The following is a 25,036-nucleotide window of genomic DNA, read 5'->3' as shown; positions in this document are numbered from 1 at the left end:
TATAACTAAAACAACTCGAAAGCTTCATTATTTATTTATTAAAAAATTATACTGCACAAATTATGTTAAGGTTTAGGTATTACCAGTTTAATAGTCGTGATGATAGGTTAGATTGCTTTCACAAATAGATTTTAGAAGGATCGCTAATTTTGAAGAGACGTGTTATTTTACGCCCAATAAAACAATATTTAATATTTCATTTAAATTTCTATTTAAATTTTTTGTTAAAATTTTTAAATGGTAAGATATTAATACCACAGTTACTTATGTGGAAGATCTCGCGCCCAATTTTACTACTCAAGTCAATATTAGTATTTCTATAATTATGGTTAAAACTTTAAAAAGAATTTAATTTATGTAGACGAATGTCAACAATTAAATAGTATGTCGTATGTCTTTTTTAAATTAAATATAGTACATTAATATATTTATGAGATAGTTCACAACTCTTTTGTAGCGATTTTAAACAAGTACAATGTTCGTTCTCATTACAGTCTGAACAAAGTTATGATACAAAATAAAATGAACTACTAAAATATTGTATGAATTACTAAAGAGTATGTTTTATTCCGATTAAATATGGAATAAAATAAATATCTATTGCAAAAATGTAATTTTATGTTCCATCAGTTAACAGTGTAATTTATTTTAAGTTTATTAGAGTTGGCATCATTGATTTTAAAATTTCAAAATTTGTGTCCCCTTTCAGCTGCGTCAACGATCATGTGACAAATTGTTTTTGTTTTGTTATTTTCTTTTTAGCATGTTTTATGTGTATAATCTAACTCCAAGTTTGTAAAATCAAAATTATTCGAGTTTCTCAGTTTGGTATGTAACATTCATACTTACTTTCTTCCATTAAAATTTTGTGCTCGAAGGAGGGAAAGGAATAGCTGCAGGTTTTGTAATATTAAAATAATTTAATTGTATAATTCGATAGACAGTAACACGGTTGACACGAATGACATAATGCCACATCGAAGTTGTTGCATTTGTATCAAGTGCCGGTTGATACAACAATCAAGAACATTATTCGGTCCTCTTACAATCGTAGTAGCTCTTGCAGCAACATTCGCTGCGCATCATTATTGACAGTCAATAACGAAATCATAAATTCAGGGAATAGCTTCTTCGACACCCTTTTTCTTTGCAATTGTTAATTCGGTACACTTTTTCACGTTTCGTTAGCATATAAATATAATTTTCTTGCAATTAATCGAATCACGATCACGCTAATATACATAATACAATGAATACGATAGAAAGATAAAGTTCTCGCCAGTTTACCAGCTCGGATTTTCGTTAATGTATGAATGTAGAAAAAAGGTTAACAAAAAGCAGAGAAGGAAGGGAACACAAAAGTTTCCTTTATCCCGTGATCGATCAAAGTTCATGTCTCATTAAGAAATAAGTATTACATACGAAAACGCGTATTTTGTTTGTATGTAGAACGTCATAGAAATCATTTCTATCACAATACAAAATATTGTACAGAGATTTTCCTGTTCGTATCGATACAATACTTTCGCTTCCTTTCCAGGACATTCAGCACGTTCACCTTGTACACTTTTTACATAGGAGCTCCATAGCATACATAGGTTCTTGTCACTGGCCATCAGACGAAATCGTACAGAAACAGTTTCAACATAGCACATACTCGGCGAGATTTATATCATTCATGATAATAAAAAAGAACAAACAATACCGAAACAATTAGAAACTCTAGCATGGCATTTTCTTCTCCCGTTTGCACTTTGCTTGATTCAGTACGCTTGTATTCCGCACTGTGCAATCATGTATCGCAGAAAATTCATCTAATTCGTCGAAAAAGAATAGTACTGAATCACGGAAAGTAACGAGATCGTTACGCGTTCGGTACGAATCGAAGATGAATATCTACCGGTTAACATATATTGTACAGAGAGAATAATCACGTTCGCGTATGCGAAAAATTGCACAGCAATCTATAACTCCGTGTTTATGGGCCGAGATTGAACATGTACATATAATCGAGAGTGAACCTTAAACTAGACGGATCCTTGCGTCCCTTTCGTTCGCCAGGTTACAATTCACTGTCCTCGAATATATTCTCTTGACAAGACGTCCGAGCGTGGCTCTGATCTAGAGAAACAACTTCGCATGAAAAAGACCGCACTCATCTGGCGTTTTTCCGGTAGTATTATTCGTTACTGGCTCTCCCAAGACCGTCGTTAGACGTTACAGAAATTGTACGGGTTCGAGATTCGCGTGCCTAGGGAAAGATGTGTCCGAGGTCACGCGTTTGGGGCGTTGGTAGCCTCGTCCTCTTTGCTCAGCTCAATCAGCTTCTCTAGAGAGAACTGGCGTGCCCTGGCTGCCCATACTTCACCGTTTGCTAGCACCCTGAAAAGAAAACGATGTCTAGTCAAGAATTTACCGATGGAAATGATATAATTAAAAGTTGCCCGATTATCTGGTTACATACCGTCTGGTGTTTTCGCTAACCAGCCTGTCCGGTGCTCCGTACACCGGCGGATTAGCATAAGGATCATAGCCGAGCACAGAAAGCATCGGCGCGATGTCAGGCATCTCTCTGACCACATCATCCGGAATGTGGCCTACCCACTTGGTCAGTGCCTCCAGATTGACCGGCTTTATGATCTGGTCCGACGACCTTTCCACTCTACATTCCAAAAATACGATAGATTTTAGTCCCCGACCGCTTCTTCATTTTCGTGTCTTGCATTTATCATTTCAACAGAGGTCTCGTCTCTTATTAAACCCTAATTTTTCATCGAACCAATTAAGTACATACGTATACGCTTACTTGCTCAATGGCACGCCGCCTGGCTTGTTAATGAATTCCTCGTGATGCATCACAGACTCGTTCCAAGGAACGTCCAAAAATTTGAGAATCTTCTTCATCCATTCACGCGGATGTAGCACCAGTTGTTCGTACGGAACCATCAAACACTTGTCCGAGCCAATTTCTTTACATTGGCCGTACATTATAGATATCGCGTGGTTCCATTTGATCAACGACTGTCGATACGAGGACAGATCGAATCCTGTTATAGTCACCTGAAAGACAAATCGTTCTCTATATAGTTATAGTTACGTAGAACAACCATCGATCTGTATAGTTATTCGAAAAGGGATATACGTCCTTCGTCTCGTTCGAAACGATAAGGTAATATTCGATCAACTGCGCATAAAATCAACGATCCACTCGATTACAAGATTACGACGAGTTGCTTTTGGATTTGCATGATTTTACATGCTGCCATTACATCTCGTTTCGATTCATTCTGTTTTGCATAAAAGAAATACGTAAATTCCTGTTCGTCCTCTTTTTTCGCTCTCGCTTGTACCGACGAGTACGTCTCATTTTAATATTCGCGAATGAAGTGGGATAAATTTGCATACATCAGCCGAAATGGCCGACAGGGCGGAGGTCGAAGCCTTCGATCGGGCCATACCTTTCTCGAGATAATGGAATGCACGGTGGCACGACCGTCGCGGATCATGAAGATAAACTTGGCATTTGGGAAGAGATCGAGAATGTACGAGCCCATCTTCAGAGTGAGGGGATCCTTGTTGCATAACCGCGGTGCCGGCTCCGCGTGTCGTGCTATTATCTCCAGGCAGAATGCTGCTATAGCACTGTCCATTACCTAAACAATCGATTATTTTCTCATTAATATCGTTAATTAGACACGAAAATCACAGGAGAAGAACATGTCAAATTTTTCATATTTTACCGAGGAATAATTTTAAAATTCAATACGTCGCTCCAATCACTTCGTATTATCAATTTTTCTCTTTTTATTTGATTTTAATATCGAACGAGTCGTTCAAAAGACTCTATTTTGATCAACCGTATAGACGAATCGTTTGCATAAAATGATCTAAGCTACTAAAAATACTCACTTCTTTCGAAATGCCCGCTTCCGAAAGACGCAGATTTTCCCTTTCAGATTTCAGCCAGTGCATCCTCATCTGCAAGATTCTTGGTATCACCCGTGTCTCCTGTCCGCACCTGTCGATGAAAAATTATCCGTGTATAAAATACTCGAACGATGGATTGATTTTTGACGATAATGTTGACCAAGAACACTCAACGTCGGTCGTATCCGCCGATAATTGGCGATTTGTCCGGTGTATGGAACTCACCTGACATCGGGATGTGCATCGAGCATGGCGCGTACCAAGGTAGTGCCAGATCGTGGCACGCCACCGATAAAAATTAGCGGCATGTAGCGATCGTACGCGTATCTCTTGTGATCGAACGGGCCCACCACGTATTTCTGAAAAATATACCCGTCGTTAATATTTATATTTAATAACCGATTCATCAGCGAGGATCGTGAATTAATTATTTCAATTTTTACGTCCATCGAAATACACGACCAGAACTGTTTTTCTCCTTATTTTACAACGGGATTATAATTAAAACAGAGGATTAAAGCAGAGATGGTTATTTTAAGAGCAGAACACGTAAAATCCGATATTTAAGGTCCAGTAACTTTGCGCAGAAAAAGTTTACTCGTTCATGCAGGAAAATTCGGTTTCATATTTTTAGAAAACGTTGATAAAACATAGATTCCCGTATAACAGCGATAAAGATAGACGATAATTTCTTGTTTGGTTTGGTGTTGGTTAGCGAAGACGATAGTAGTTGCTCGGTGAATGATCGAGAAGTTTCTGCTAGCCATGTGCATGTATGCAGTTTGTCGAACGATTTCTTCTAAAATTATGCGAGTCTGATTAAACCTCGGCAACGAAGGAGTTTCTGCCTTGTCCTACAATATCGCCTAACGAACGAACTTTACGAAGATGATACTTCGTAAGCCTCGAACTAGGATCGATACGCTTTGAATTTTGTACGGAGGAATCGTCACCTCTTTTTCGAAACGATGACGATTCGATCATGGAAAAAGTTCAAACGACTCGCCTGCTATTACGAAGTTTGTACTTTTCTCAAGTTCGATCTTTTCTCGTTTATTTTCTTATCTTCGAGTATCTTTCTTTACTTAGACCTGTGGATATTACACACTTAAAAATTATATCATAAATTGTGCTATATCTAAGGGAGAGAGTGACTTCGATCTATGTTTAGCGGCAATTTCTACGCTGTTTATGTACACGGTTGCGTTGCACCTAAATTTCGCGATCGGAGAGACGCAGATCGATAGTTTATCAAAATGTTTTCACAAGGTAAATTTCGTTCTCGGTAAAGCGACCACGTTAATGACTCGCGATAAATTTCACGATAGCCTCTTTTGACGAACGGTAAAATTAACAGCACATTTTATAGGATTTAATTAGCCGCAATCAATGCGAAATAGGATAATATTCCAACTAGCTCGGACTCGATTAAGCGAACATTATACGAAGAACTTTATCGTTTGATCGAATCGTCCATCTATTTTGCATGATTATTAATAAATGTTATGTCCGTTACTCTTCATTTATGTGGCGTACAAATTGAAATTAAATTACTAGATATAATTTTATCACGCATTATCTACACGTGACTCTTCTTTTCAAAATTAACCGAATTTAATACTAATTAAAGGCGTAGCTGGTGATACTTCGCGTTTTGGATTAGACAAACTTTTTCGTACATTATTTTTAAGAATGATTTAATTAATGTAAATAATTAATTCAATTAATTAAGAATGGTTTATTTAAGCGAGTCATTATTTCTTTTGACATGCTTGAAACTTCTCGGTGCGCGTGTATTTTAGGTGCTCCAACTAGATCTCGCAAAGAATACGAATTTCAATGTATATTTTTTTCGCCTTCGTGCGCTACAACAAATAACTTACGTCGTTTCTTGCCCGGCATTCTGTATCTTCCCGTGCTTTTATTTGAAAAGGTCGAATAAACTGGCGTCTGAAACGCTGCCCGTAGAATTTATGCTTTAGGCGGCAACCAGGTTCTAATAAAAACTAGCAATTAACGTTCTAATTGGTAGTTATATTGGCTTAATTATTGTATCGATCGCGGCACTCCGCGATAAAAATAATTAATTGCGGGTTAATTGGAAACACGGTCGTATCTTTCAGAGGTGAAAGCGGTGTCCGCATTTTGAAATTCAAAGGGTAGCGTCGGTGGTTTTCGAGGCGATGAAAAATACACTTTGCACACGGTCGTTCGAGTGTCTAGCGACTTTTGTACTTTTGAAAATACGGCTGGATATCGGGGCTGACGTGCAACGCGCGGCAAAATTTAGCGATCGTCGGTTTAATTAGCTGCGCGATTAAAATTACACCGGCATGCAAATGAACAATCGTTGGAACAATTGATGTTACGACCCGCAACTCGCGTGTATCACAGCTGCGATCGCGTTGTAACATTGGTTACGATCGCGTAAATAAATCTGTCTAAACGGCCGAGAAAAACAATAAATGATAATATGCATACAAGCTGTGCAATAGTACCGAGTATTAAATGAAAAACGAGAAAAAAAGAAGTAACACTTATTTACAATAGGAGACACCTCGACCGATTTTAATGAGCCTGAAATAAACTGTCAAGATCAACGTACCGAGTAATTTTTCCGTATACGTATAGCCGCCACTTAGTTTTCGAATTATATTTTCAACACTCTGCGTGTAATCGCGTTGTGAGTAAATGTAATGTCGATTTAGGTTTCGTTTTGGTTAGATTTTGATTTGGTAATAAAGAAAAAGCAGATACCTGGATGATGTTCCTATTCTAAATAATAAAAGGATACGAGAAATAGATATAAATAAAAGAAGATCACGAAGGCTGAACAGAAGGTTAAGATAGATGGATGATTCCATCGCGATCCCTCATCTACCCCTGTAAAATAAGCTCTTGTTTTGAACAAAGGGGTGTTGTTAGGCTGGCTCGCGTTACGATTTTTTTCTCGCGCGCCAGACATCGTTGTCAGAGGTCGACGTTGAAAACAAAAAAAGGGAGAGAAGAAAGAAAAAGAACAACGGGAAAAACGGAGAAGCAAAAAAAAAATAGAAATGAGAAGAAAGAAAAAACTACATTTCGCAATTAGCATTTCTCGGGTAACAGTGGTGGCTTCGCTGTTCGGCCTGCCGTCAGCCGGCCTTCCTATTCTCTTTTGCTTTTAGCATCGAAGCACACGGAGGAAAAGTACGCGTGAAGCTCAACCGACGCGATTTATGTTGCGCGGAGGGTGGTGAGTCTGACAGAAATTCGTTTCTCTTCCGTTGGCGCGCGTTTCCCGCCAGGAACCTACGAATACAACTATGCTCGCTGCTTCGAGCGTGCACGTATTCACGCATGTTGCATCTTCTTGCGTCTCTCGTTCTCTTTTGTCTTTCCCATCCTCTCTGGTTGGTCGACGTCGCGACGCGCGTGCTCTGAAAACTCTCGCAAAAAGGTAGAAAGGTCGAACGCGTTGGCGGAAAGTTTCGAGGCGAACAACCGCGATTTCGTCTCTTCACGGGGACACGCCTCCCACCCACTTTTCCTCCACGAGCGACACGTTTAACGCTGGATACACGAATCAGCAGAAGCGTTCTAACGTTTTTCTCTTTTTTTTTTTTTTTTTAACACGAATAGCCCCGTTTCTATATGATCTGTGCCGGAAATGCGGTCGTGCTGTACACATGTCGGTGGACGATTTAATTAAATTGCTCGAAACTATCAGTTCGAGGATCTTCTTTGACGTTAGTAAAATCAATGATAATATTTCCGTTGCTAGTGGAACGCTCTTTTATAGGTAGATATTACTCGTTCTTCCCTTGAGCTTTCAAATAGCAAGTTAGAAATGGAATTACTGTTTCAATATATTTGTTCATTGATGTATTGAAATTCACTTGATCGATACGATAGAATTGTTTATGATAAGATTCTCTTAATTATTTCAAGGGGTAGCAGCTATTTTATTTTCGTGAAAATATTAGAAAAGGGCACATATTTCCCTCGGTAAGATAATGGAACGTCGATTTTTTTTTTATTTGAAGGAGAAATGTGAAAGTAATAAAGCCCTGGTAAGGAAAGTGCATCTGGTCGTTAGAAAGACGCAACATTTCCTTTGCCATTTTCACTAGACCAAGCTGTTTGCCGGTCGGATCAAGCACACGCTGTCGAGTTCCCTTTAAAGTTCGTGCTTCTGATACATTATCTACAGGATTTAATATGACAGTGCATCCTTTAACGGGAATCTCTTTGTTCCTCGTTACAACAGTCTCGACGAGAAAAAGTTTCGCCGCTTCGGTTTTATTTTCGTTCATTCTTTCGTTTGCTAACGAAACAATTAGCGAGTACGATCAATCGGCGAACATTCTGCGCTGTTCTCGTCGTCAAGCGATTTTTCGCATCTGTGTCGTACAACCAGCGGATCGAGTGTCTGAGCTTTAGAAAGTTTCCTCTTATCGCTGCGTTATCGTTGGTTATCGCACGTTTTCAAAATTTGATTTACTTCCGCTCCTCTCTGCGCAACCCAAAGGATAATTTCTTGCTTCGTTCTATTCCTCTTCTTTGCTTCGTCCTCTATTATTTTCTCTGATGGTGCGTTCTTTTCTCTTGCAGAGAAAATTTAATAAGTAAAGGACCCGTAGGAAGAACGAAACCAGCAAAATGGAAATATTATCTTATAATTTAATTTCAACAACTCTTTGATATCTCTCGAGAGGTAGATTTTGAAATAATGATTTTTTTATTCACCTGTCGAGAAAGGATGAATTATTAGAAATACCATCTACTAAGAAGCCTCGATATTCAGCAGGTCCACCATCTTTAACGTTCGCAGTATATTTAAGATGGCTATTCGTATAAATTTCTTATTAAATATATTTTTGTAACCATTATGATATAAATTTCCAGGCTGATTTCAAATTTGGTTAATATAACCGCGACATTTGTGTCCCGTAACAGTGCCGATAGAATTTCAAAATGTTTTATATAACGCACACGATATACACACGAAAGATTTTTATGCTAAATGTCCAAATACTTTCACGAGCCACTGACTACATGTAAATCAAGGCGTAAAAAATTTCCCCACGAAGAGGGCAGCTTATGCTAATCGTTTATTAAGTCAAACGCGTCTTCGAGACGTGTCTCATCGATTATTGGAGAGGGAAAACTTTCACGCCGATAATAGGACTCGATTAATCGATTCATTCTGCTCAGCGAAAGATCGGTTAAAAGGCAGGAGTTCGCGATTATGACAGAGTAATTAGTCGGATAAACCCACATCGGAGGCTAAGCCGCAATTTTCTTGCTAGTTCTCGGTTTCTTTTTCGCCTTTTTTACTTCGACGAAAATGGAGAATGACGGCGCGAAGTAACGTCGGTTGACGTATTTCTCGTCGCGACTAATTTCGACGAACAAAAATCCAATTTCAAACTTTCCACGGCATAAACGAAGTTCCAAGGAAATTTCTGTCCTCTCGGAACCCACAATATGAGTTCATAGCGCCCGTTGCGTTCCGACTTCCCTCGTAATCTATGCATAGAGACGCGTGCTACGGTTGTCAAAGCAGTGGCAACTGACCTGGAATTTCGCAAGAATCACGTATTAGAATGCACCGTGTGTATGTCTTCTGTTTTTCTTTCGAATTCTATGAAGCCTATAGAGGCCAGGAGCGTTCGTTGTTCCATCGTTGTTCGTCGTTCGATCGATTTTCTCTCCTATCTCATCATCCTGACCCTTGCCCCTGTTAATTAATTGCTTTCATAATGCGCCACCGTTGAAAATTCGATTAAAAGTTCCTTGATTTTACCGGACATCCGTGCGACGAGGTAAACACGGTCCTCTTGTGAGAAAATGGCGTGAAAATCGCGCGAGCCTTTACTGTCTTACTCGAACGTTGAATTACGCACATTGAATGGAAGGAATCGCTTGGTAAAACATCGACGAGTTAAAGCGGTTTCTCAGTGGGGGGGATGGAAGAATCGCAAAACGAATAAAGTTTCTGCCAGGCGGATATAAAGAGTTTTATGTACGAGCATTGCATTCTTGTTGAATTAGAGAAGAATTTTCGGGTGGTAAAACAAAAAGTTGGAGGAAATTTAATTTCTGCAGCGTTGAAGACGGGCCTAGACAACGACCGGGTATAAGGAAAGGAACAACTGGGACGCGGTTAATTCGCACGATAAAATCCGACTGACGATGCTATAATTGCGTCTCGCCTAATTCCAACCCGGATCTCCATTGAAAATCTTCTCGGGGAACTCGTAGAAACACTGTAAAACGACCTACGACCCACTTCATGCCTCAGCGGTCGTACTGGAAGTTCGTTTCTTTAGACTATTAGTCTTTATTATTTATTATTATTATTAATTACGCAATAATTTCTATTGGGTCACGACCGTTTTCTCTTTGCGCGACGTGACTGATCTATTGTTACTAAATCATCGAAAATTTCGCAGGATTATACTCGTAGCGTGAGTATTTTTTATTCAAATTAGATTCAACACGGCAGATTTGTATATACTGGATTGGGGAATACGATGATATAAGACGATGCGAACATAATGACGAGAATGGAAGGTGAGATGGTAGAAGTGAATTCGAAGGTCTCGTAGGTTGCGTTATTGACCCTTAAATTCATTCGAAGGTAACGAGATGATCGTGGAGATCGCGTCAATGACATTAAGGCCGCCCGAAGATCATTTCAAATTTATGATCGAGTTTCAGTCTAACTTAAAGATCTCGTAAAACATCAGCAGTGGAAATATATAGAATTCATCGTAAGCTATATTTAAAGTTAAATCAATCGTATATAAATTTAAAACGTTACACACCACGTACGAGGACTTTTAATCAAACCTTTAAATTGCAAAACTATTTTCATTTCCGACTAGAGTCGTTTATTATTTAATAACGTAACTCTGCACGGAGAAAATGGGAAAAACTGGTTTACGAGAACCCGTAATATTTCGTGCTCATAGATAAACAGCCCTTTCATCTCTCGCATCCAACTGTGAAGTATACAAATATCATTAAATCCCATCTCGTTTTCCACCGAGTTTCCCACATAAAATTTCTTCACACCATGGTCAGTTGATCCTTACTGTTCGATAAAACATGTAATTCTGGCATTTCGTTCATCGTAGCAACACATACGGGGAGACAAAGTTGGCGGAAACACGCGTTTGTCTAGGCGTTCGGGCACCGACGATTGTTCTGGCTCCGACTGCGGCACGTACCCACTGTTTGCACGACAATTTCGCGAAAACTGGGATAAAACTAATTCGTAATTACTGGCTCCGTAGTCGGGGCACGCTCGTAAATCGTCAATACGATAATAACTTCATGCGTGGTGGAGAAATTTCCAGAAAAGTTTTCGAATGCTGTTTGTTCGAGGGGTTCCCTTTAAAATAATTCAATTCCAACGATCCGATTCGTCAAGTTTTCATCTATTTTGTAGGCTATGACGAGAACAACAGTTCGATACAACACGTATTCGTTGTAACGATGACCTAATTAGCGGATATAAAATGCGAACAGACTTACATCTTTGGCGACCATCATCGCTGTGGGCACGTACTTCATGGAGCCGCAGATGATGCCTAGCTGATAAAGAGCGAAGACCAGAAGAAGGCCGACGAAGCAGATGATGGGCCCCTTTCGGCCGCCTCGACTAAGCAAGAACGACATGTCGTCGTTTCGAACGACGACCACGTCACTCGCGTGCACGTACTTGGACGTGTTTTAGGCGGCACGTTAGTGAGCGCCGATGCGATCGTCTGGATCGGTGTGGTGGTCACGGCGGGCTACTCGAGGCCAAGGTTTCGGGGCCTCGTGTTCCCGGTTACGCCATTAGCTCATTGCACCTGTTCAACCAAAGAGAAAATTTGATTAGGTAACAGCGGCGAAGTTTATAGCGGAATCGAGTACGGTGTTTAAGGCGATCGATAGATCGTGGATACTTATGATATTTTTACGAATACGACTAGAAACGGAATTCTAAGAAATGGAATCTAAGCATTTCTTTTATTTACCGAATATTACGACGAATGCTGTACTTGTAATAATTTGATTAGGTAACGATGGCGGGTCTCGATATAAATTCAATCGGAATGACAAATTTTAATTGCCACGATTACTTTGTATAAATCATACACGAAGACGAATAATCCGCTGGAGGAAATTGTAGCCACGTTTTCCGACTAATATTTATCTCGGAAGAGGCGGAAGCTCGTTCGTGCCGTCATAATTTTCATTTCGATGGCTCGCTGCCATCGGCTGAGTTTGAGCCTTTGAGCGGTTCCTCGAGCGTTTTTGATTTAGCTGCTCCTCTTCCGTTTCGCGGCTTTGTTTGATATAATTTATTAACGGTGCCAGAGATCTTCGTTGCTTCTACTTAGAAATCAGCGATGCATTAATACGATAAATCTCGTGGATTATCGAATAGCCCGTGACCAAAGTCCATTTAGATTTTACAGCCAAAGAAATGAGAAAAAATACAGGAGAAATAGGAACCGTCCTCGCCTGTGTTTCATTGTGCGTGAGCATCGTAATCATCGGTGCTGAATCGATCGAGCTAGCAAAAAAAGAAGAAGAAGAAACAGGGCCACGATAGAATAGAATTTTCGATGGAGGATCCTGCAAGCGGTGGTGCTTGTCGACGAGCAACTTGTTAATAACATCGTATTGTGTGCTTAAAGAGTTTCCAATACTTGCAGAAGATAAGCTTGCAAATTTCGTTAGGAAGTTAGGTGGTCGCGTTTATTTGATATAAGCCCGAGGTAATGTATAAGTAATGAAATTGGAACGAGCTATGAAGAAGGAACTCCCGAGGGGAAACAATTCTTTGGAGACTGGTCGATACGTTTTTATTTCGCGATGCAGTTTCGCGTGATTCCAGGCAACATTCAGAGAGGAAAAAACTGAGAGAGTAAATAGGAGTTTGAAAGACCCATATCGGGGCGGATGGTCAACCGGTGATTCGTGAAACGTGGTCTACGACCAAAGAGAGGAAAAGAGGACGAAATAACGAGAAAGAGAGAGAGAGAGAGAGAGAGGGAGAGAGAGAGAGAGAACGGGAAAAGGATCAAAAAGAAAAGGGGGATGAAAACGGAAGAGGAACTGGGTCGTATATAAGCGACCTGTATCTATTTTCCGGCGACAGCTTTCAAGGAGAGCTTTCCATTTCGCGCCTCGCCTTTGACCTCTCTCACTCTGGAGGTCCACCATTCCTCGCGCGATGAAAGATGAGGACAATCGCCACATATTGCTAGCTCTGTGCTACCTTCCAATCTAACGCTGCCGTGCTGTACCTTCAATCTCGCCAGTTTTCCTCGCTCACTCCCAAATAAAACATCACTTCGTTTCCTTGTACCAACACCAATTGTTTTCTGGATTGGACGCCTTTCATTGCGACGCGTGGTTCTCTATTGTCCGTGGAATTGAATCGAGACGAGTAATAAACCCTCTTCAAATAGGTACACTTCTGTCACCAACCATTCTGGCACTGATAGTATACAAAGATTTTTCAGTTGTTTTCGTGAATCACGATATTAAGATTTCGCTCGAGTTTCAAAATTTGAATTTCTGAATTTTCTGCGAATTTTGCGACGCCGTAATCGACCATTACGCTTTATAATTTATTTACTCTACTGCACGATTAATTATAGTTTTACGTTGCATTTTTTTCTACAAAATACACGTCTATATTTGTGTGTCAGCGTGTGTATTTATGCGTGGAAATTCGTACAAATTTGTATCTTACGTAAGTTAGTTTGGCTTATTGATATATGTATCATTCACATTGATCGATCATTGATCTCTAAAGTAAAAAGTACAGAAAAGTTATCAGCATCGTCTTATGTCTGTAGAGCCAAAGCTTTTTGTTTAATACTTTCATAGTAAACGAAAATCTCCTTTAATATTTGAATTACAAATGATACGAGCGTTTCTATTTGACAACATTATTCGATTAACATGCCATATCAATGGTCGTTGTAAAAGCTTTTGCCTGTTAGTCTTAATTTAAACGTTTCTTTGTTTGCAATTCGCTACCGGTAGAGCGTTCAATTAGTGAGAGCATGGTGAAAGTTCAAGTCCTGGTTGCCTAAGGGCTCGCTCCGTTATGTTGTTGCATTCGTTCCGGCGACCACTCAAATTTTTTCCCCCTTTTCATCGTTCGTAGAAACGCAATTGAGGCTGGCCCTCGTTTCTTACTTTCATATTTATGCCGCCTTTAATATCCATGAACGTGAGGCTCGTATTCCCACGTGGTACTCGCCGCTGAATTCGTTGAAATAACTGCGCCAAAAAATGAGGCTGATTACATTATCAATTCTTGTCTTCCCTCCTTCGATGTCTACTTTACCTTTCAAGTGACGTCGCTATCGTCGCTTATCGTCTCTGTATAATTTCTTTAGCAAGTGTCTTTATGCAAGTGTAGATATCTATAAGACAAACACGAGAAAAGAAAAATCCTGGTATTCCTAACCGTTAATGAAGGGAAGACGAATCAATTTCATCTTCTTTCTTCAATAGTCACATTTCTAAACCTTCGTATTTACCTGATTATTATCGATCAATAATTTTTAATACGAACAGTATTGGTTTGATTAATTTCGTTACATACTCTGCAAAGCGTCTTCAAGTATATATGTAACTTTTGCATAAATGCGACCCATATGGAGGCTGTTCGTTTTGGTAGGTTTCTTAAATTCGACATTTGTCTACGACAGCGAATCGTTGGTGGAAAATTGATATCAGGAGGGGAACCGCTGGACGTTGGCAGATCGATGTTTACGATAGCGTTTGGCTGTTGGCACTTAGACATATTGTTGCTTTTCGCCCTGGCGTTGAACGACAACTGCATTTCTCCCCGTGTTACACGCCCCTATTGGTCGTTGCCTTTATGATTGCACGCTTTTGCACACTCCACAGAGTCCACTGTGCGAGTTCCGATTGTCCTCCTATGGACCAGTCGTGCTATTGTTAATTAAACTGAGCTTTGTACTCTTCCATACAGCATTTGCGTTTATATCAATGTCGCATCGTTAATCGTAATTTTCTAGGCTGATTCGATAATGTAAATCCTATTCGTTTTCATAGATGTATAACGAAGATAAATTCATTTTCCGCCTGACCGAGATTTTTCACCGGTTCTTCTTCCTTCTCGGAAATGACGGATAGAACCGATTTCTGATTATCGATAACGCAATAGTCGCGAGCAGCACGCAGTAATTTTCAATTGGAACCACTTTATGCGAACCAGCTTTTTGCGAAAATTCTAGCTATCGTGGAACTGCACGATGCGAGCCCACTCGAGCAAAAATATAATCAATCGTTGTGTGATTATTAGAAATATCTACCATCGAAGTTCTGTTTCCATTAATTGCACCGCGTTCTTATTTCAAAATTACGTCGTTCTCTGTCCCAAGAAAGTGATTGTTTTCAAATCTTACTAATATAATCGTTGAAAATTGCAAAAAGTTTCGTACGACGTACGTAACGCATTTGTAAAAATTTCTCGCGTTAAATATTCGAATTTTGCGAGCCTCTGTATTTTCCATATACTCGCTTCGAATTCTCATTACTTTCCCCTACGAATTTCCTTTCAGCTTGGTCGTTTCAAATTGGAATCGTTCCAAATTTCGTCGACCAATTTCGCGTCAAAGCGATCGCACGAATGATCGCAGATGCGAATACTATGCTACATGTGGCAGGATACGCAAAAAGTTGAGATAGCTCGGGGAACGCGTGTCGGACAGAAGGAAAAATTCGCGTGTCACGGATAAGCGGCAAAGTTCGCGATGTGCATGCGATTTCGTGAGAAATCGAGGCTTGACCGAAGAGAGAGGATCGAGGGTTGGAAATTATGCGCGCCATAAACCGTTCTTTGTCTCGGTACCGGTAACTTTATCGATCCTTCGACGCGTTATTCCCTCGGGGGATCTACGGAGGCGACTGAATCCTCTCAAGTTTAATGAAAGAACTTCGATGCCGCGGATCGTTGATCCGATATTCCGATGGAATAAACCGTTGAACGAAGAAAAAACTGGATCGAGTGTCCGAGACCACGAAGCATAAAATATAATTACTTGGACCTGTTCTATTTTCTCTAGAAAAGCACGTTATCATTCTCTAGAAGATTTTGTGACGTGTATAGCATGCTCGTTATACTTGTTGGATGAATTATATTGTCTAATGGTTACAGAATTTAAAAAGTTATTATATTGCAAACAAAAGGCTTGATCTATAAAATATACGCGACTGTCTTTACTTTATAAAATTATAATTTTCTTAATGTAATCTGTCTTATTGTCTTTATCTTACATACTCGTGCAGCTAGCGATGACGATACGGATGACACGTAGCGTTAATCGTTAATACATAGAAATGTATTACCTAAATAAATTTTGCCGAAAATTGTTGCTTAGAAAAGGTGGAAAAGAGTGGAAAAGAAAAAGTGAAGTATTCAAAATGAGAAAATCAGTTCTATCCGCAAAGTATGTGGAAGGAAATTCGTTAAAATACATTAGGAATCAAAAGGTATGTGATGATCTTATTTTTCCATAAAACGTAAGTTTAAACATAAGCTTCGACATGTGGCATCGATAACCGACGCGTCACGGAACACGTTAACCTCGGTGGATCGTGGCGTGAGTCGCGATTCGAGAAACTAAGTCGCAAGAGATGACGCGTCTCTCTCGAGAGCCAGAGGTAGAGTTGGTATAATTCAGTCGTGTTACGAGCCGCCTAAAAGGAGCTTGGGCTCGCAGCCAACAACTTTATACTTCGGCTAAAGCTTCGATTTCAGCCATAACAGTTTGCAAGCGAAAGAAAACGTGTACACGGTTGCCGGATAAAAGAGCGTAAGACGCGACGTCGAGTAAAAAAAATAACACTTGCCACCGCGTCGACGATTCTGGCGACTTCTCCATGAGAAACGTTTACACGAAGAGTTCACACCTTGGCACACGTTTGTGGCGTTAATCCCTCTTGCAATAATTTCGTTAGCAGGTTCGTAATTGGATTCCATCGGTCTCTCGTGGCCTTTGGTCGCGTTCAAATTTATAATGTCACCAGAAGGGTCAGCGACGACCGGATAATGATACGGCTCGTTTGCCTCGCTATTTAAATTTGTCGCGGTTTGGGGCGAATTTTCGAACTTCCTTGTCGCTTTGTGTGATCCGAAAGGATTTCCTTACAGGGTTGAACGAGCGGATGTGAATTCTCGCAAGTTTAATGAAAGAAGTTTGGTACTGAGCAACTTTAAGCCGATATTCCAATCGACGGTCGTTTAACCGCCGCTAACGAGAACGAATCGATTCCATCAGGGAGCCTGTCTCGTTTCCAAGGAAATCATATCTATCGATTCCCTTACTCGAAAACCTTCAAAGCGATACGCGTTCAAATTCTACGCTTAACCAGAGAGGCATCTTTTTCACCAAGTATATCATTGATTCGATCCTTTGTCGTTGAATTTCGAGTTTAACGATATAGTAGAATTATCCAACTTAGCTCGAACGTTTCAAGATTCAATTTTGAACTTTGTATAGAATAATCAAACTTGAGATACTATTAGTATATCACGGGACACCATTAGTCTTTAATATAATAACGGGAGAATGAGAAAATTCTGTGTACTTTAGATCCAACCAAGAAGCATTACAAAATTCATAACCGAATTTGCTGAATTACAAGGGAAATTACTTAGCTCGACTCAAATATCCTTGCGACACGGATAATCCTATCTTATCGAACCTGGTACATCAAGAGAATTTTATCTGAGAATCTCTGGATAGTGGAAATTGCAGAAACTTGCAGCGAGAGTTAGCAAATTTTTAAATACCCATGGAAAAGCGGAAACGAGATGTTGACACACGTGCGCACAAGTTACCTACTTGCGAATTGTGTTGAACTTAAATGCCGTGCTACACGCGTCTGTTGCAAGAAACACGTAGCTGTGCTTTGACTAATTATGATTACAGGCCGCGAGCATAAGTTTATTAAAGCGTCAGCTTGCGAATAATTACCAGTTCCTTTCTTATCAGCGTTGTATCGTCCCTTTAATTAATAGCGTTAGAATCGTAATACCTATTTCGCAAGACACGACGACGTTTCGTTCGCCAACCTTTCAAACAACTATGCAATCGTCTGATTTAACGCTAAGCACGTCGCGTGACACAGATTTTACTTGAAATTACTCTTTCTTTTCATTCTTCGTCCTTTTTCTACGAAACAAAGAACTCCCGAGAAACATTCGCGGATTAAATTCGATGGAAGTAGGTTTTTGGCCGTTTCTGGGCGAGGAGAATCCTTAATTGCTTTCATCGACTAATCCTTTGTCACCTTAATTGTTCTCTAAATCGTAATACTCTGATTTTCCTCGTGTTTAATCGTATTTCGTTCGGACCAATAGTTACCGATGAATTATGGAGGAAAATGTTACGATAGCGATCCCTCCCCAATAATTGCATATTACTGTATTGTTCTTGCATCTGCCATCGACTTTTTGTCGTAAGAATGTTTTTATTCTATTTACGGTGTATCAACGTTTCGGATTACGTATCAACGAATGAAAATTTGATCTGTACCAAGCGAAAGGTAACGTTGGCGCAAATGCATAAATTCTGTGAATAAACGAGATGAATTTCGAACAAATACACGAGGGATATGAGCTTTCACGAATTTTCAAAGTAACGAAGAGACGCCACGAAGAGATATTTCCCTTCAAAGAAACGAGCTGATCGTAGATTCGCGGAGCAAAGAGGGCGCTCGAAAAGTCACAGTAATTACATCGTCCGCGTTAATATGTTTCCTTTACCATTCTCGGCCCGGGAATTGAGATTCCGGCATCGGTGCCGAGAATTGCGGAAACAGAAGGAACGGGACAGAGAAATGGAATTCGAAATGCGCAACGCGCGAGAGAACGGTTGCCGCCGGAAGACAGGTGCAGAGACGTAATACTAATAGAAATCGAAATACAGAAACAAAGGGGAACATCTTGAGACGGTAATCGAAGTTCAGAGCCCGTGGAAATAGGAGTTGCGGAGAATTTTGTGGAAACAGACGGTACAACTCGCGTTAAAGTCGAACTCGAGCGCACGGGAACGGTTCAACAAGAATATCACAATAGATAAAAAGGAAAACGGGAAAACATTAGGATGGTCGTGAAAATCGGAAAAGAATTTTATTTGAAAGTAATCTGAAACGTGATATATTGTATTCGAGGGTGAATAATTCGGGGGTGAATAATTCAAGGTGAGATTTTGAGTTTTCAGCGTTATAGATGCGTGAAAGTATTGAGTGTTTGAAATTAGCGTGCAAAAATACCGTTAACTGGACAATCCTTTATCCACATTCTTCTATAATTACAGAGTTAAAAATTAATAAAGATAAATAAATATCAATCGAGTCGGTTTTAATTCATGTTTTAAAATTTCATTAATTTCAATTACTAAATTATCGGCAAGATACACCTGGTGTTATATAAATATTCCATATTTATGAACGAGAATGTATATGAATGTATTATGCGCGTTTGTAGACGATCGAGGAAAGTAGCTGAAAATCGGCATCGGGGGCAAAAAGTACAGAGAGAACGTAGGAATGAAGGTGCGGATCAGATTCTCTTTCTCCCTCTCTCTCTCTCTCTGATTGTGTACAATTCGTTGATGCACCGCGTTAGCAGCAATCTAATTAATCGCCGAAGTCCGTGTGCACTCACACGTATAATGCAGCGGCCGTGCAAACAGCAGTGCGCTTTCAGGTAGAAACGAGGCCGATGCGCGTATATTACCAGTCGCAATATGCATCGCCGTGTGTCGTTCATCTGACGACGGATTCACCCTATTTCACCGCTCCGCCGATGCCTCGTCTTTAATACGCGTGCATCGGGAAAAACTGTAGTCTGGGAACAGGGACGCGGATAACGCGCAGCTCAGCCTCGTTGCTTTGCGTTTGATCGCGTTTGTAATGATTATGGCAAATGGACGTCACGGAGAGCGGATAATCTAAAAATGCTGTTTCGGTGCTCAGCGCCGATACCGCTTAATTAGCACTTTTCATTTGATCCCGTTTCGCGTCGATTTGCCGCTGGGACGACTGCTTTCAATATTAGATAATGGAACCATATTTAGCGAGAATGATACCGTTTCGACGAATGCAGCAGAGTTAGATACTATTAACAATAAATAGATACTGCCAAAGATCAACTGGAATATCGGTTTGAAGAACCGAAATATATATGTAACAATGTATAGATAGATATAGTTGAAGAATATTTTGAAGAATGTTATTTCGGTTATATTCATTTAGTTATTTAGTATGCAATGCAGTATGTGCAAACTGAATGGTAAAATATTAAGGATTTAGATTTATAGATTAAATTGTAATTACTGTTAAATGCAATTATATCGTATTAAATGAAACGAACTTTATATTAATTCGATTCTGCACTGTACGTGGTATCTCATGAGCATCGCGTCTATGATGTGCAAATTAATTGTATAAATAGGAATGCTGGATGTTATTCGCAGTGCGCAAGATTTGAATATCAAATACATTATATTCCTACGATGACATCGTACCACGTATTTCTATCTCATTGCACAGAAACGTCAAACAAATTCACATTAAACAATATTTTTCATAATTTTTCGATCAGTCTCGTTCACAACACTAATGAAATTTCTTATAAAATGTTTTATAAAACATTCGCAACATATGAATAAAAGATTTGATAAATGTTCAAATACTTTCGTGAGCCACTCCATAAAAGCGTCGAACTCAAGTTGCTACAATACCAGAAATAAAACGGAATATCGGTATGCACAAATTCGCGGATATATTGAATATAACATTCAATTAGCAGCTTTACGATAATCGGTAATGGGATGGGTTCGCGCGCGAAATCCTGATCTGTTCGTTTTTCTGTGAAAGAAAAAAGCATAGCGTTCGATTGTTCGACGCAATCGGATTTCCGTTGTTGAAACCGCGCGTGAAACACATCCCACGCAACGTGCATTTTTACCCCAACCGGATCGGCGAGGATTACGATAACTGTCGAATTTGTTTTAAAACTGTAATCGTATCTGGAAAACGAGCCTATAGGGATCTGATAGGATATATATGGGGCTGTTGGGAAACCATAATTCAGCGATGACCAGTAAATGGCGTTGCGGAACAGCAAATCACGCGCGAATGTCTCGAGCATGTTATGTAATTGAAACAAATGGTCGAAACTAGCTGGCTCTCGGGACCCTTTTGTTTCTGCTACGCCAATCGAGAAGCCGCATCTGATCGAAAGTTAAATACTTTTCTCGAATCTAATTTAGAGGCAGCCATCCCCGGTCGGAATAAAACCCCGTTCCAGTCAACGAGAAAGAAAAAAGGGGTAGGCACGATGAGAAGCGTGAACCGCCCGTTTTTCGCGCGAGATCAGGCTGCAACTTTATGACGCGTTTATATTTCCCTCGTACGCTCGTTTCGCCCTTCTGTTTTGTAGCATTTGCATTATTTTTTTTTTTTTTTTTTTTGTCAAAACACGGCAGACAGTTTTGATCAATGCGAGACGGTAAATTAAACGCGAGACAGTTTTGAAATACTCGCTGGATAAATAACGGAGCACAGGGTTGCTTATACGCCGTTGGTGGTATGTCGCGAATCTGCTATTTTAGTTGCGATGTACTGCCGATTTTTCCGTCGTTGTTTTTTTTGGGGGGAATATTTTTTTCGGTTTTTGGAAAGAGGAAGGATGACACGATATGCGCGATCGGCCGTAACTTTGTTCGAAATTACCAACGGAAATGTATGGTTCGATTAAAATTTCGTCGACAAACCGTGCATCGTCGAAACACCGTTCGACTACGTATTTGATCTGTAAAATGGTGGGGGTGTAAACGATCCACTTTTTTTCAATTCCAACGAACGGTAAATACCTTTCAGAGAAACACTCATCGTAGCGATAACGCGTCGAAAAAACGTGTAATTAAAAAGCTTACGTGGAAATGTTCGACATAAAAATCCACCCGACCGTATAACATGGAAATTGCCTTTTTTATTCATCAAGCTGTTTGGATTGTTCACTCTTGAAAAGTTTAACGGCTGTTGCGTTTCGAATTTTTGCGAGTCAAGTTCTTTTGTACGAAACATTCATCAGGCATCGTCTACAGCTCGTGTATTATCATACTTTCACATTAAGGATTCTGTAATTCGACTGTGCTTCGCTTAAAGCCGTCGTCTCCAAGTTTCGCGTAGTCCATTTAGGATATCCTAGAAATTATGAAGCCTGTTGATCTTTACAGACATCATATTTTTACTTAGAAGAACTTTCTTTCTTTTCCTAACGTGATATTTTCTATCTTCTTTATGGTGCCTGTTCTTTACGTATGTTGTACTTCTGGTGTTTTTTATTCCTACACCGTCTTTATTTCAGTGGAATTTTTTTTCTAGTACGCTTATGTTATTTTCATTTTTACTCTGAAATTCTCGCTAGATTGTTTCCAAGCTGTTTCTTTATTGCTGCTTTTCTTCTTTCAACGCCTTTACACAACTTTGTTCGAACGAACCAAGTTTCTTTTTAGTAACTTTCTATTGTCTTTCTTTTTTTCTTTTTTTTATCAAGGGTCTGATTAGAGCAGCATTATACTGTCATCTTTCAATCTTCGTAGCAAAATTGTCTGCAGTGCCGCTTCTAATTGTATCGCTACTTCGTGTTTTAATTTACCGCGCAAGGAGGAATATCTTCTGTTATTAGAATTTTGCCAGCGATATCAAACGGAATTCGAAAACCGAGCCTCGATGGACAAGACAGGTTGTCTCTGTGAAATGGAAATTCGGTCGGAAGAGAGAGATAGCCATTCCCATCGCGATATAGCAGCGATTTCATTCAACGATATTGCATCCTGTGCGAAGCTCTAATCGATTCGGTTTATTACCGCAAACGGGGGGAAGAACTTTTCGCGAGTAAATTGCAAACCGCTTAGCCCGAGTGACCGACCGGCCATTTATATCAGTTTCAAAGTTTCCAACTTAGTGGCGAAACTTTGTCGCCTTTCAGTTTTCAACTCCGCTGCCAAATGCTCGACTCTCCGAACCTTCTTTTCTCAATGAGCTTTCCAACCTCGTTTCTTCTGAAACAGATAATTTCCCCAAGTAAAACGACGAAACCACCGATTCAGGCAACTCGCAGAGAAAACTGTGTAGATTTAGTATTAATCTTCCAGGTAAACTTTCAACGAGACGAGAAAAGAAAGGAAAAAAGAAAAGGGCCGAAGTACCAACGGGACGTCGTACCAGAAAACTTGCCTATCACAGTCCGTGTACGTATTAAGCTCTAAAAAGAAGGACAAATAGCACTGGGGAAGACGTAGGACAATAAGAACAAAGTCTGATCCAGTGACACGCATCTTTTTGCGCGTGAACCGTCAGCTTGCCGAAAACGGGAGCATCGCCCTCGTTTTCACCTCGTCAACCTTTCAAACGTCTCTTGTTCTTTTTCCTTCTTGTTCTTTGGATGACATATCGGGCAAAATGAAAGTCCTCCTCATACCGGATGCATCTCGCTGACTGAACGTTTGATTATGCGAATCTCAGAGAAGATTCGAGGACTGCTACTTACTTACTTGCTTGGCAGAGAAAAGAGTGGCGAGAAAGAGGAGGATCGAGTCGAAGGAAAGAAAATTCTCGTTAGCGATACTTTTACGCGAGAGACTTTTTAAAACTCTGTTCGTGCGAAATCTTCATTGGGAAAGGAAGAGATAAAACGTCTTATCTTTCTCGTTTACGAAACTCGAAAGACTTCTCGTAACGCGAATATACACAGGCTCGCGAATCTAACCGAATACTACGAGTCTCTTGTGAATATACTATACGAAATGTTTTCAAGTTTCATTAATATCGTAACGAAATCTAGTAACAGCCAGTGTGCAGTCGGTATTCTGTACCCGGTCTATAATTTTTCTGACATATTCCAACAAAATTCTTTTTCTTTCCATCTGTCATTCCGCGTAGAAATTTACAAAGTTGTTAACGGTGGTCGAACAGGTCGCGATATCTATCGTCGCTAGGACCGAAACGATAATGCGCCAGTACGTGAAAGTGACGTACAACAGCAGAAGAGCTGACACGAATGACATTGTTCGTCTATCTTTTTGCCGTGCAAGCGGGTCATTTGCATCAGTTACAGCGGCCGCACTCGTTCCATCTCTGCCATTTTTCTACATCACCGTGAAACGTGGCTTCACTTTTGTTCCTCCTTTCATAAAAAAATGTTGTCGTATCTTTGGACCACCTTGTAGATAAGTGCGAACGTCCTGTGATTTTTGTTAATAGCATAACGAAAGATAAAGATTGAAAATATTTTCCCATCGATGTATTATCGATGTTTTATTTCGTTCACAGAGGAGAAGGATCCCATTAGAAAGCGGATTATTCGGGTTAGTGAATTCGGTGTCGATCGCTTTGCGAGCCGTTACCTAGCATGATAATCTGATTCAGTTAGTAATTCGGTAGAACGAAGCGTTCAACGAAAGCAATTATACATGGTAATACGTAAACGAGCTTGCACAATACCGTGATTAACGTAAAATTACAAGTTACTTGCATTGCGAGCTTTCAAATTCTCTACGGGTAGTATTTGCCACACGGCTGTGCGATGCTTCGCTTGTTATTGACACGTTACGCAGTATACGATCATCGGAGGCCTTATTGTTGTAAATCGTCAATGAAATATAATCAGTCATGTATGGAACTTTGAATAACGAACCTTTCATGAATACGAATATTAAATCTACGGAAAAATCGTCGTGAAAATTGAAATTTAGAGTTAAACATAAATCGCTTCGTAACGTTAATTGCGTCGCAGTAAAACTTTTCTAGAACAAAAAAGTGTAATATAATAAAAAACTATTACGTATTCGTAAAATCTAGCGTGTTTGATACAAAAATAACGCTATCCTCGGAAACATAAAAGTATGTCGCGCACGACCACAGCATCGACGGATAAACGCGATAATAGCCATCGAACGTAAACGATGCGACAGATTCGACGATGCCGTGGATTCAAAGAGGCGATTCCCTGTCCCGTTTTTCTGTCTTTGCCGAACTCATCCGCCGGACAATACGCTTCATC

At 40.0% G+C, this 25,036-nt stretch overlaps 1 protein-coding gene across 3 annotated transcripts in view; it reads right to left on the bottom strand.

The window, feature by feature from the left end:
* Positions 1-900: 900 nt before the first annotated feature.
* The window catches only part of LOC117235448 (protein-tyrosine sulfotransferase), a 181,135-nt gene continuing 156,999 nt past the window's right edge, over positions 901-25,036 (bottom strand). For all 3 annotated transcript variants that reach the window (XM_033497477.1, XM_033497478.1, XM_033497479.1), the window contains 7 exons: positions 11,452-11,771; positions 4,153-4,286; positions 3,910-4,018; positions 3,459-3,653; positions 2,807-3,060; positions 2,465-2,662; positions 901-2,382 (listed from right to left, as the gene is read on the bottom strand). In XM_033497477.1, the coding sequence (XP_033353368.1) occupies positions 2,274-2,382; positions 2,465-2,662; positions 2,807-3,060; positions 3,459-3,653; positions 3,910-4,018; positions 4,153-4,286; positions 11,452-11,595 (1,143 nt within the window). In that variant the 5' untranslated portion in view covers positions 11,596-11,771 and the 3' untranslated portion in view covers positions 901-2,273. The remainder of the gene's footprint in view (positions 2,383-2,464; positions 2,663-2,806; positions 3,061-3,458; positions 3,654-3,909; positions 4,019-4,152; positions 4,287-11,451; positions 11,772-25,036) is intronic.

The sequence above is a fragment of the Bombus vosnesenskii genome, unplaced genomic scaffold (assembly GCF_011952255.1).
Source record: "Bombus vosnesenskii isolate JDL3184/JDL3185 unplaced genomic scaffold, Bvos_JDL3184-5_v1.1 scf7180000013316, whole genome shotgun sequence".
Classification (NCBI taxonomy): Eukaryota; Metazoa; Arthropoda; class Insecta; order Hymenoptera; family Apidae; genus Bombus; species Bombus vosnesenskii.
Note: the sequence above shows the minus strand (reverse complement) of the source record. Positions and strands in the feature narration are given on the sequence as shown.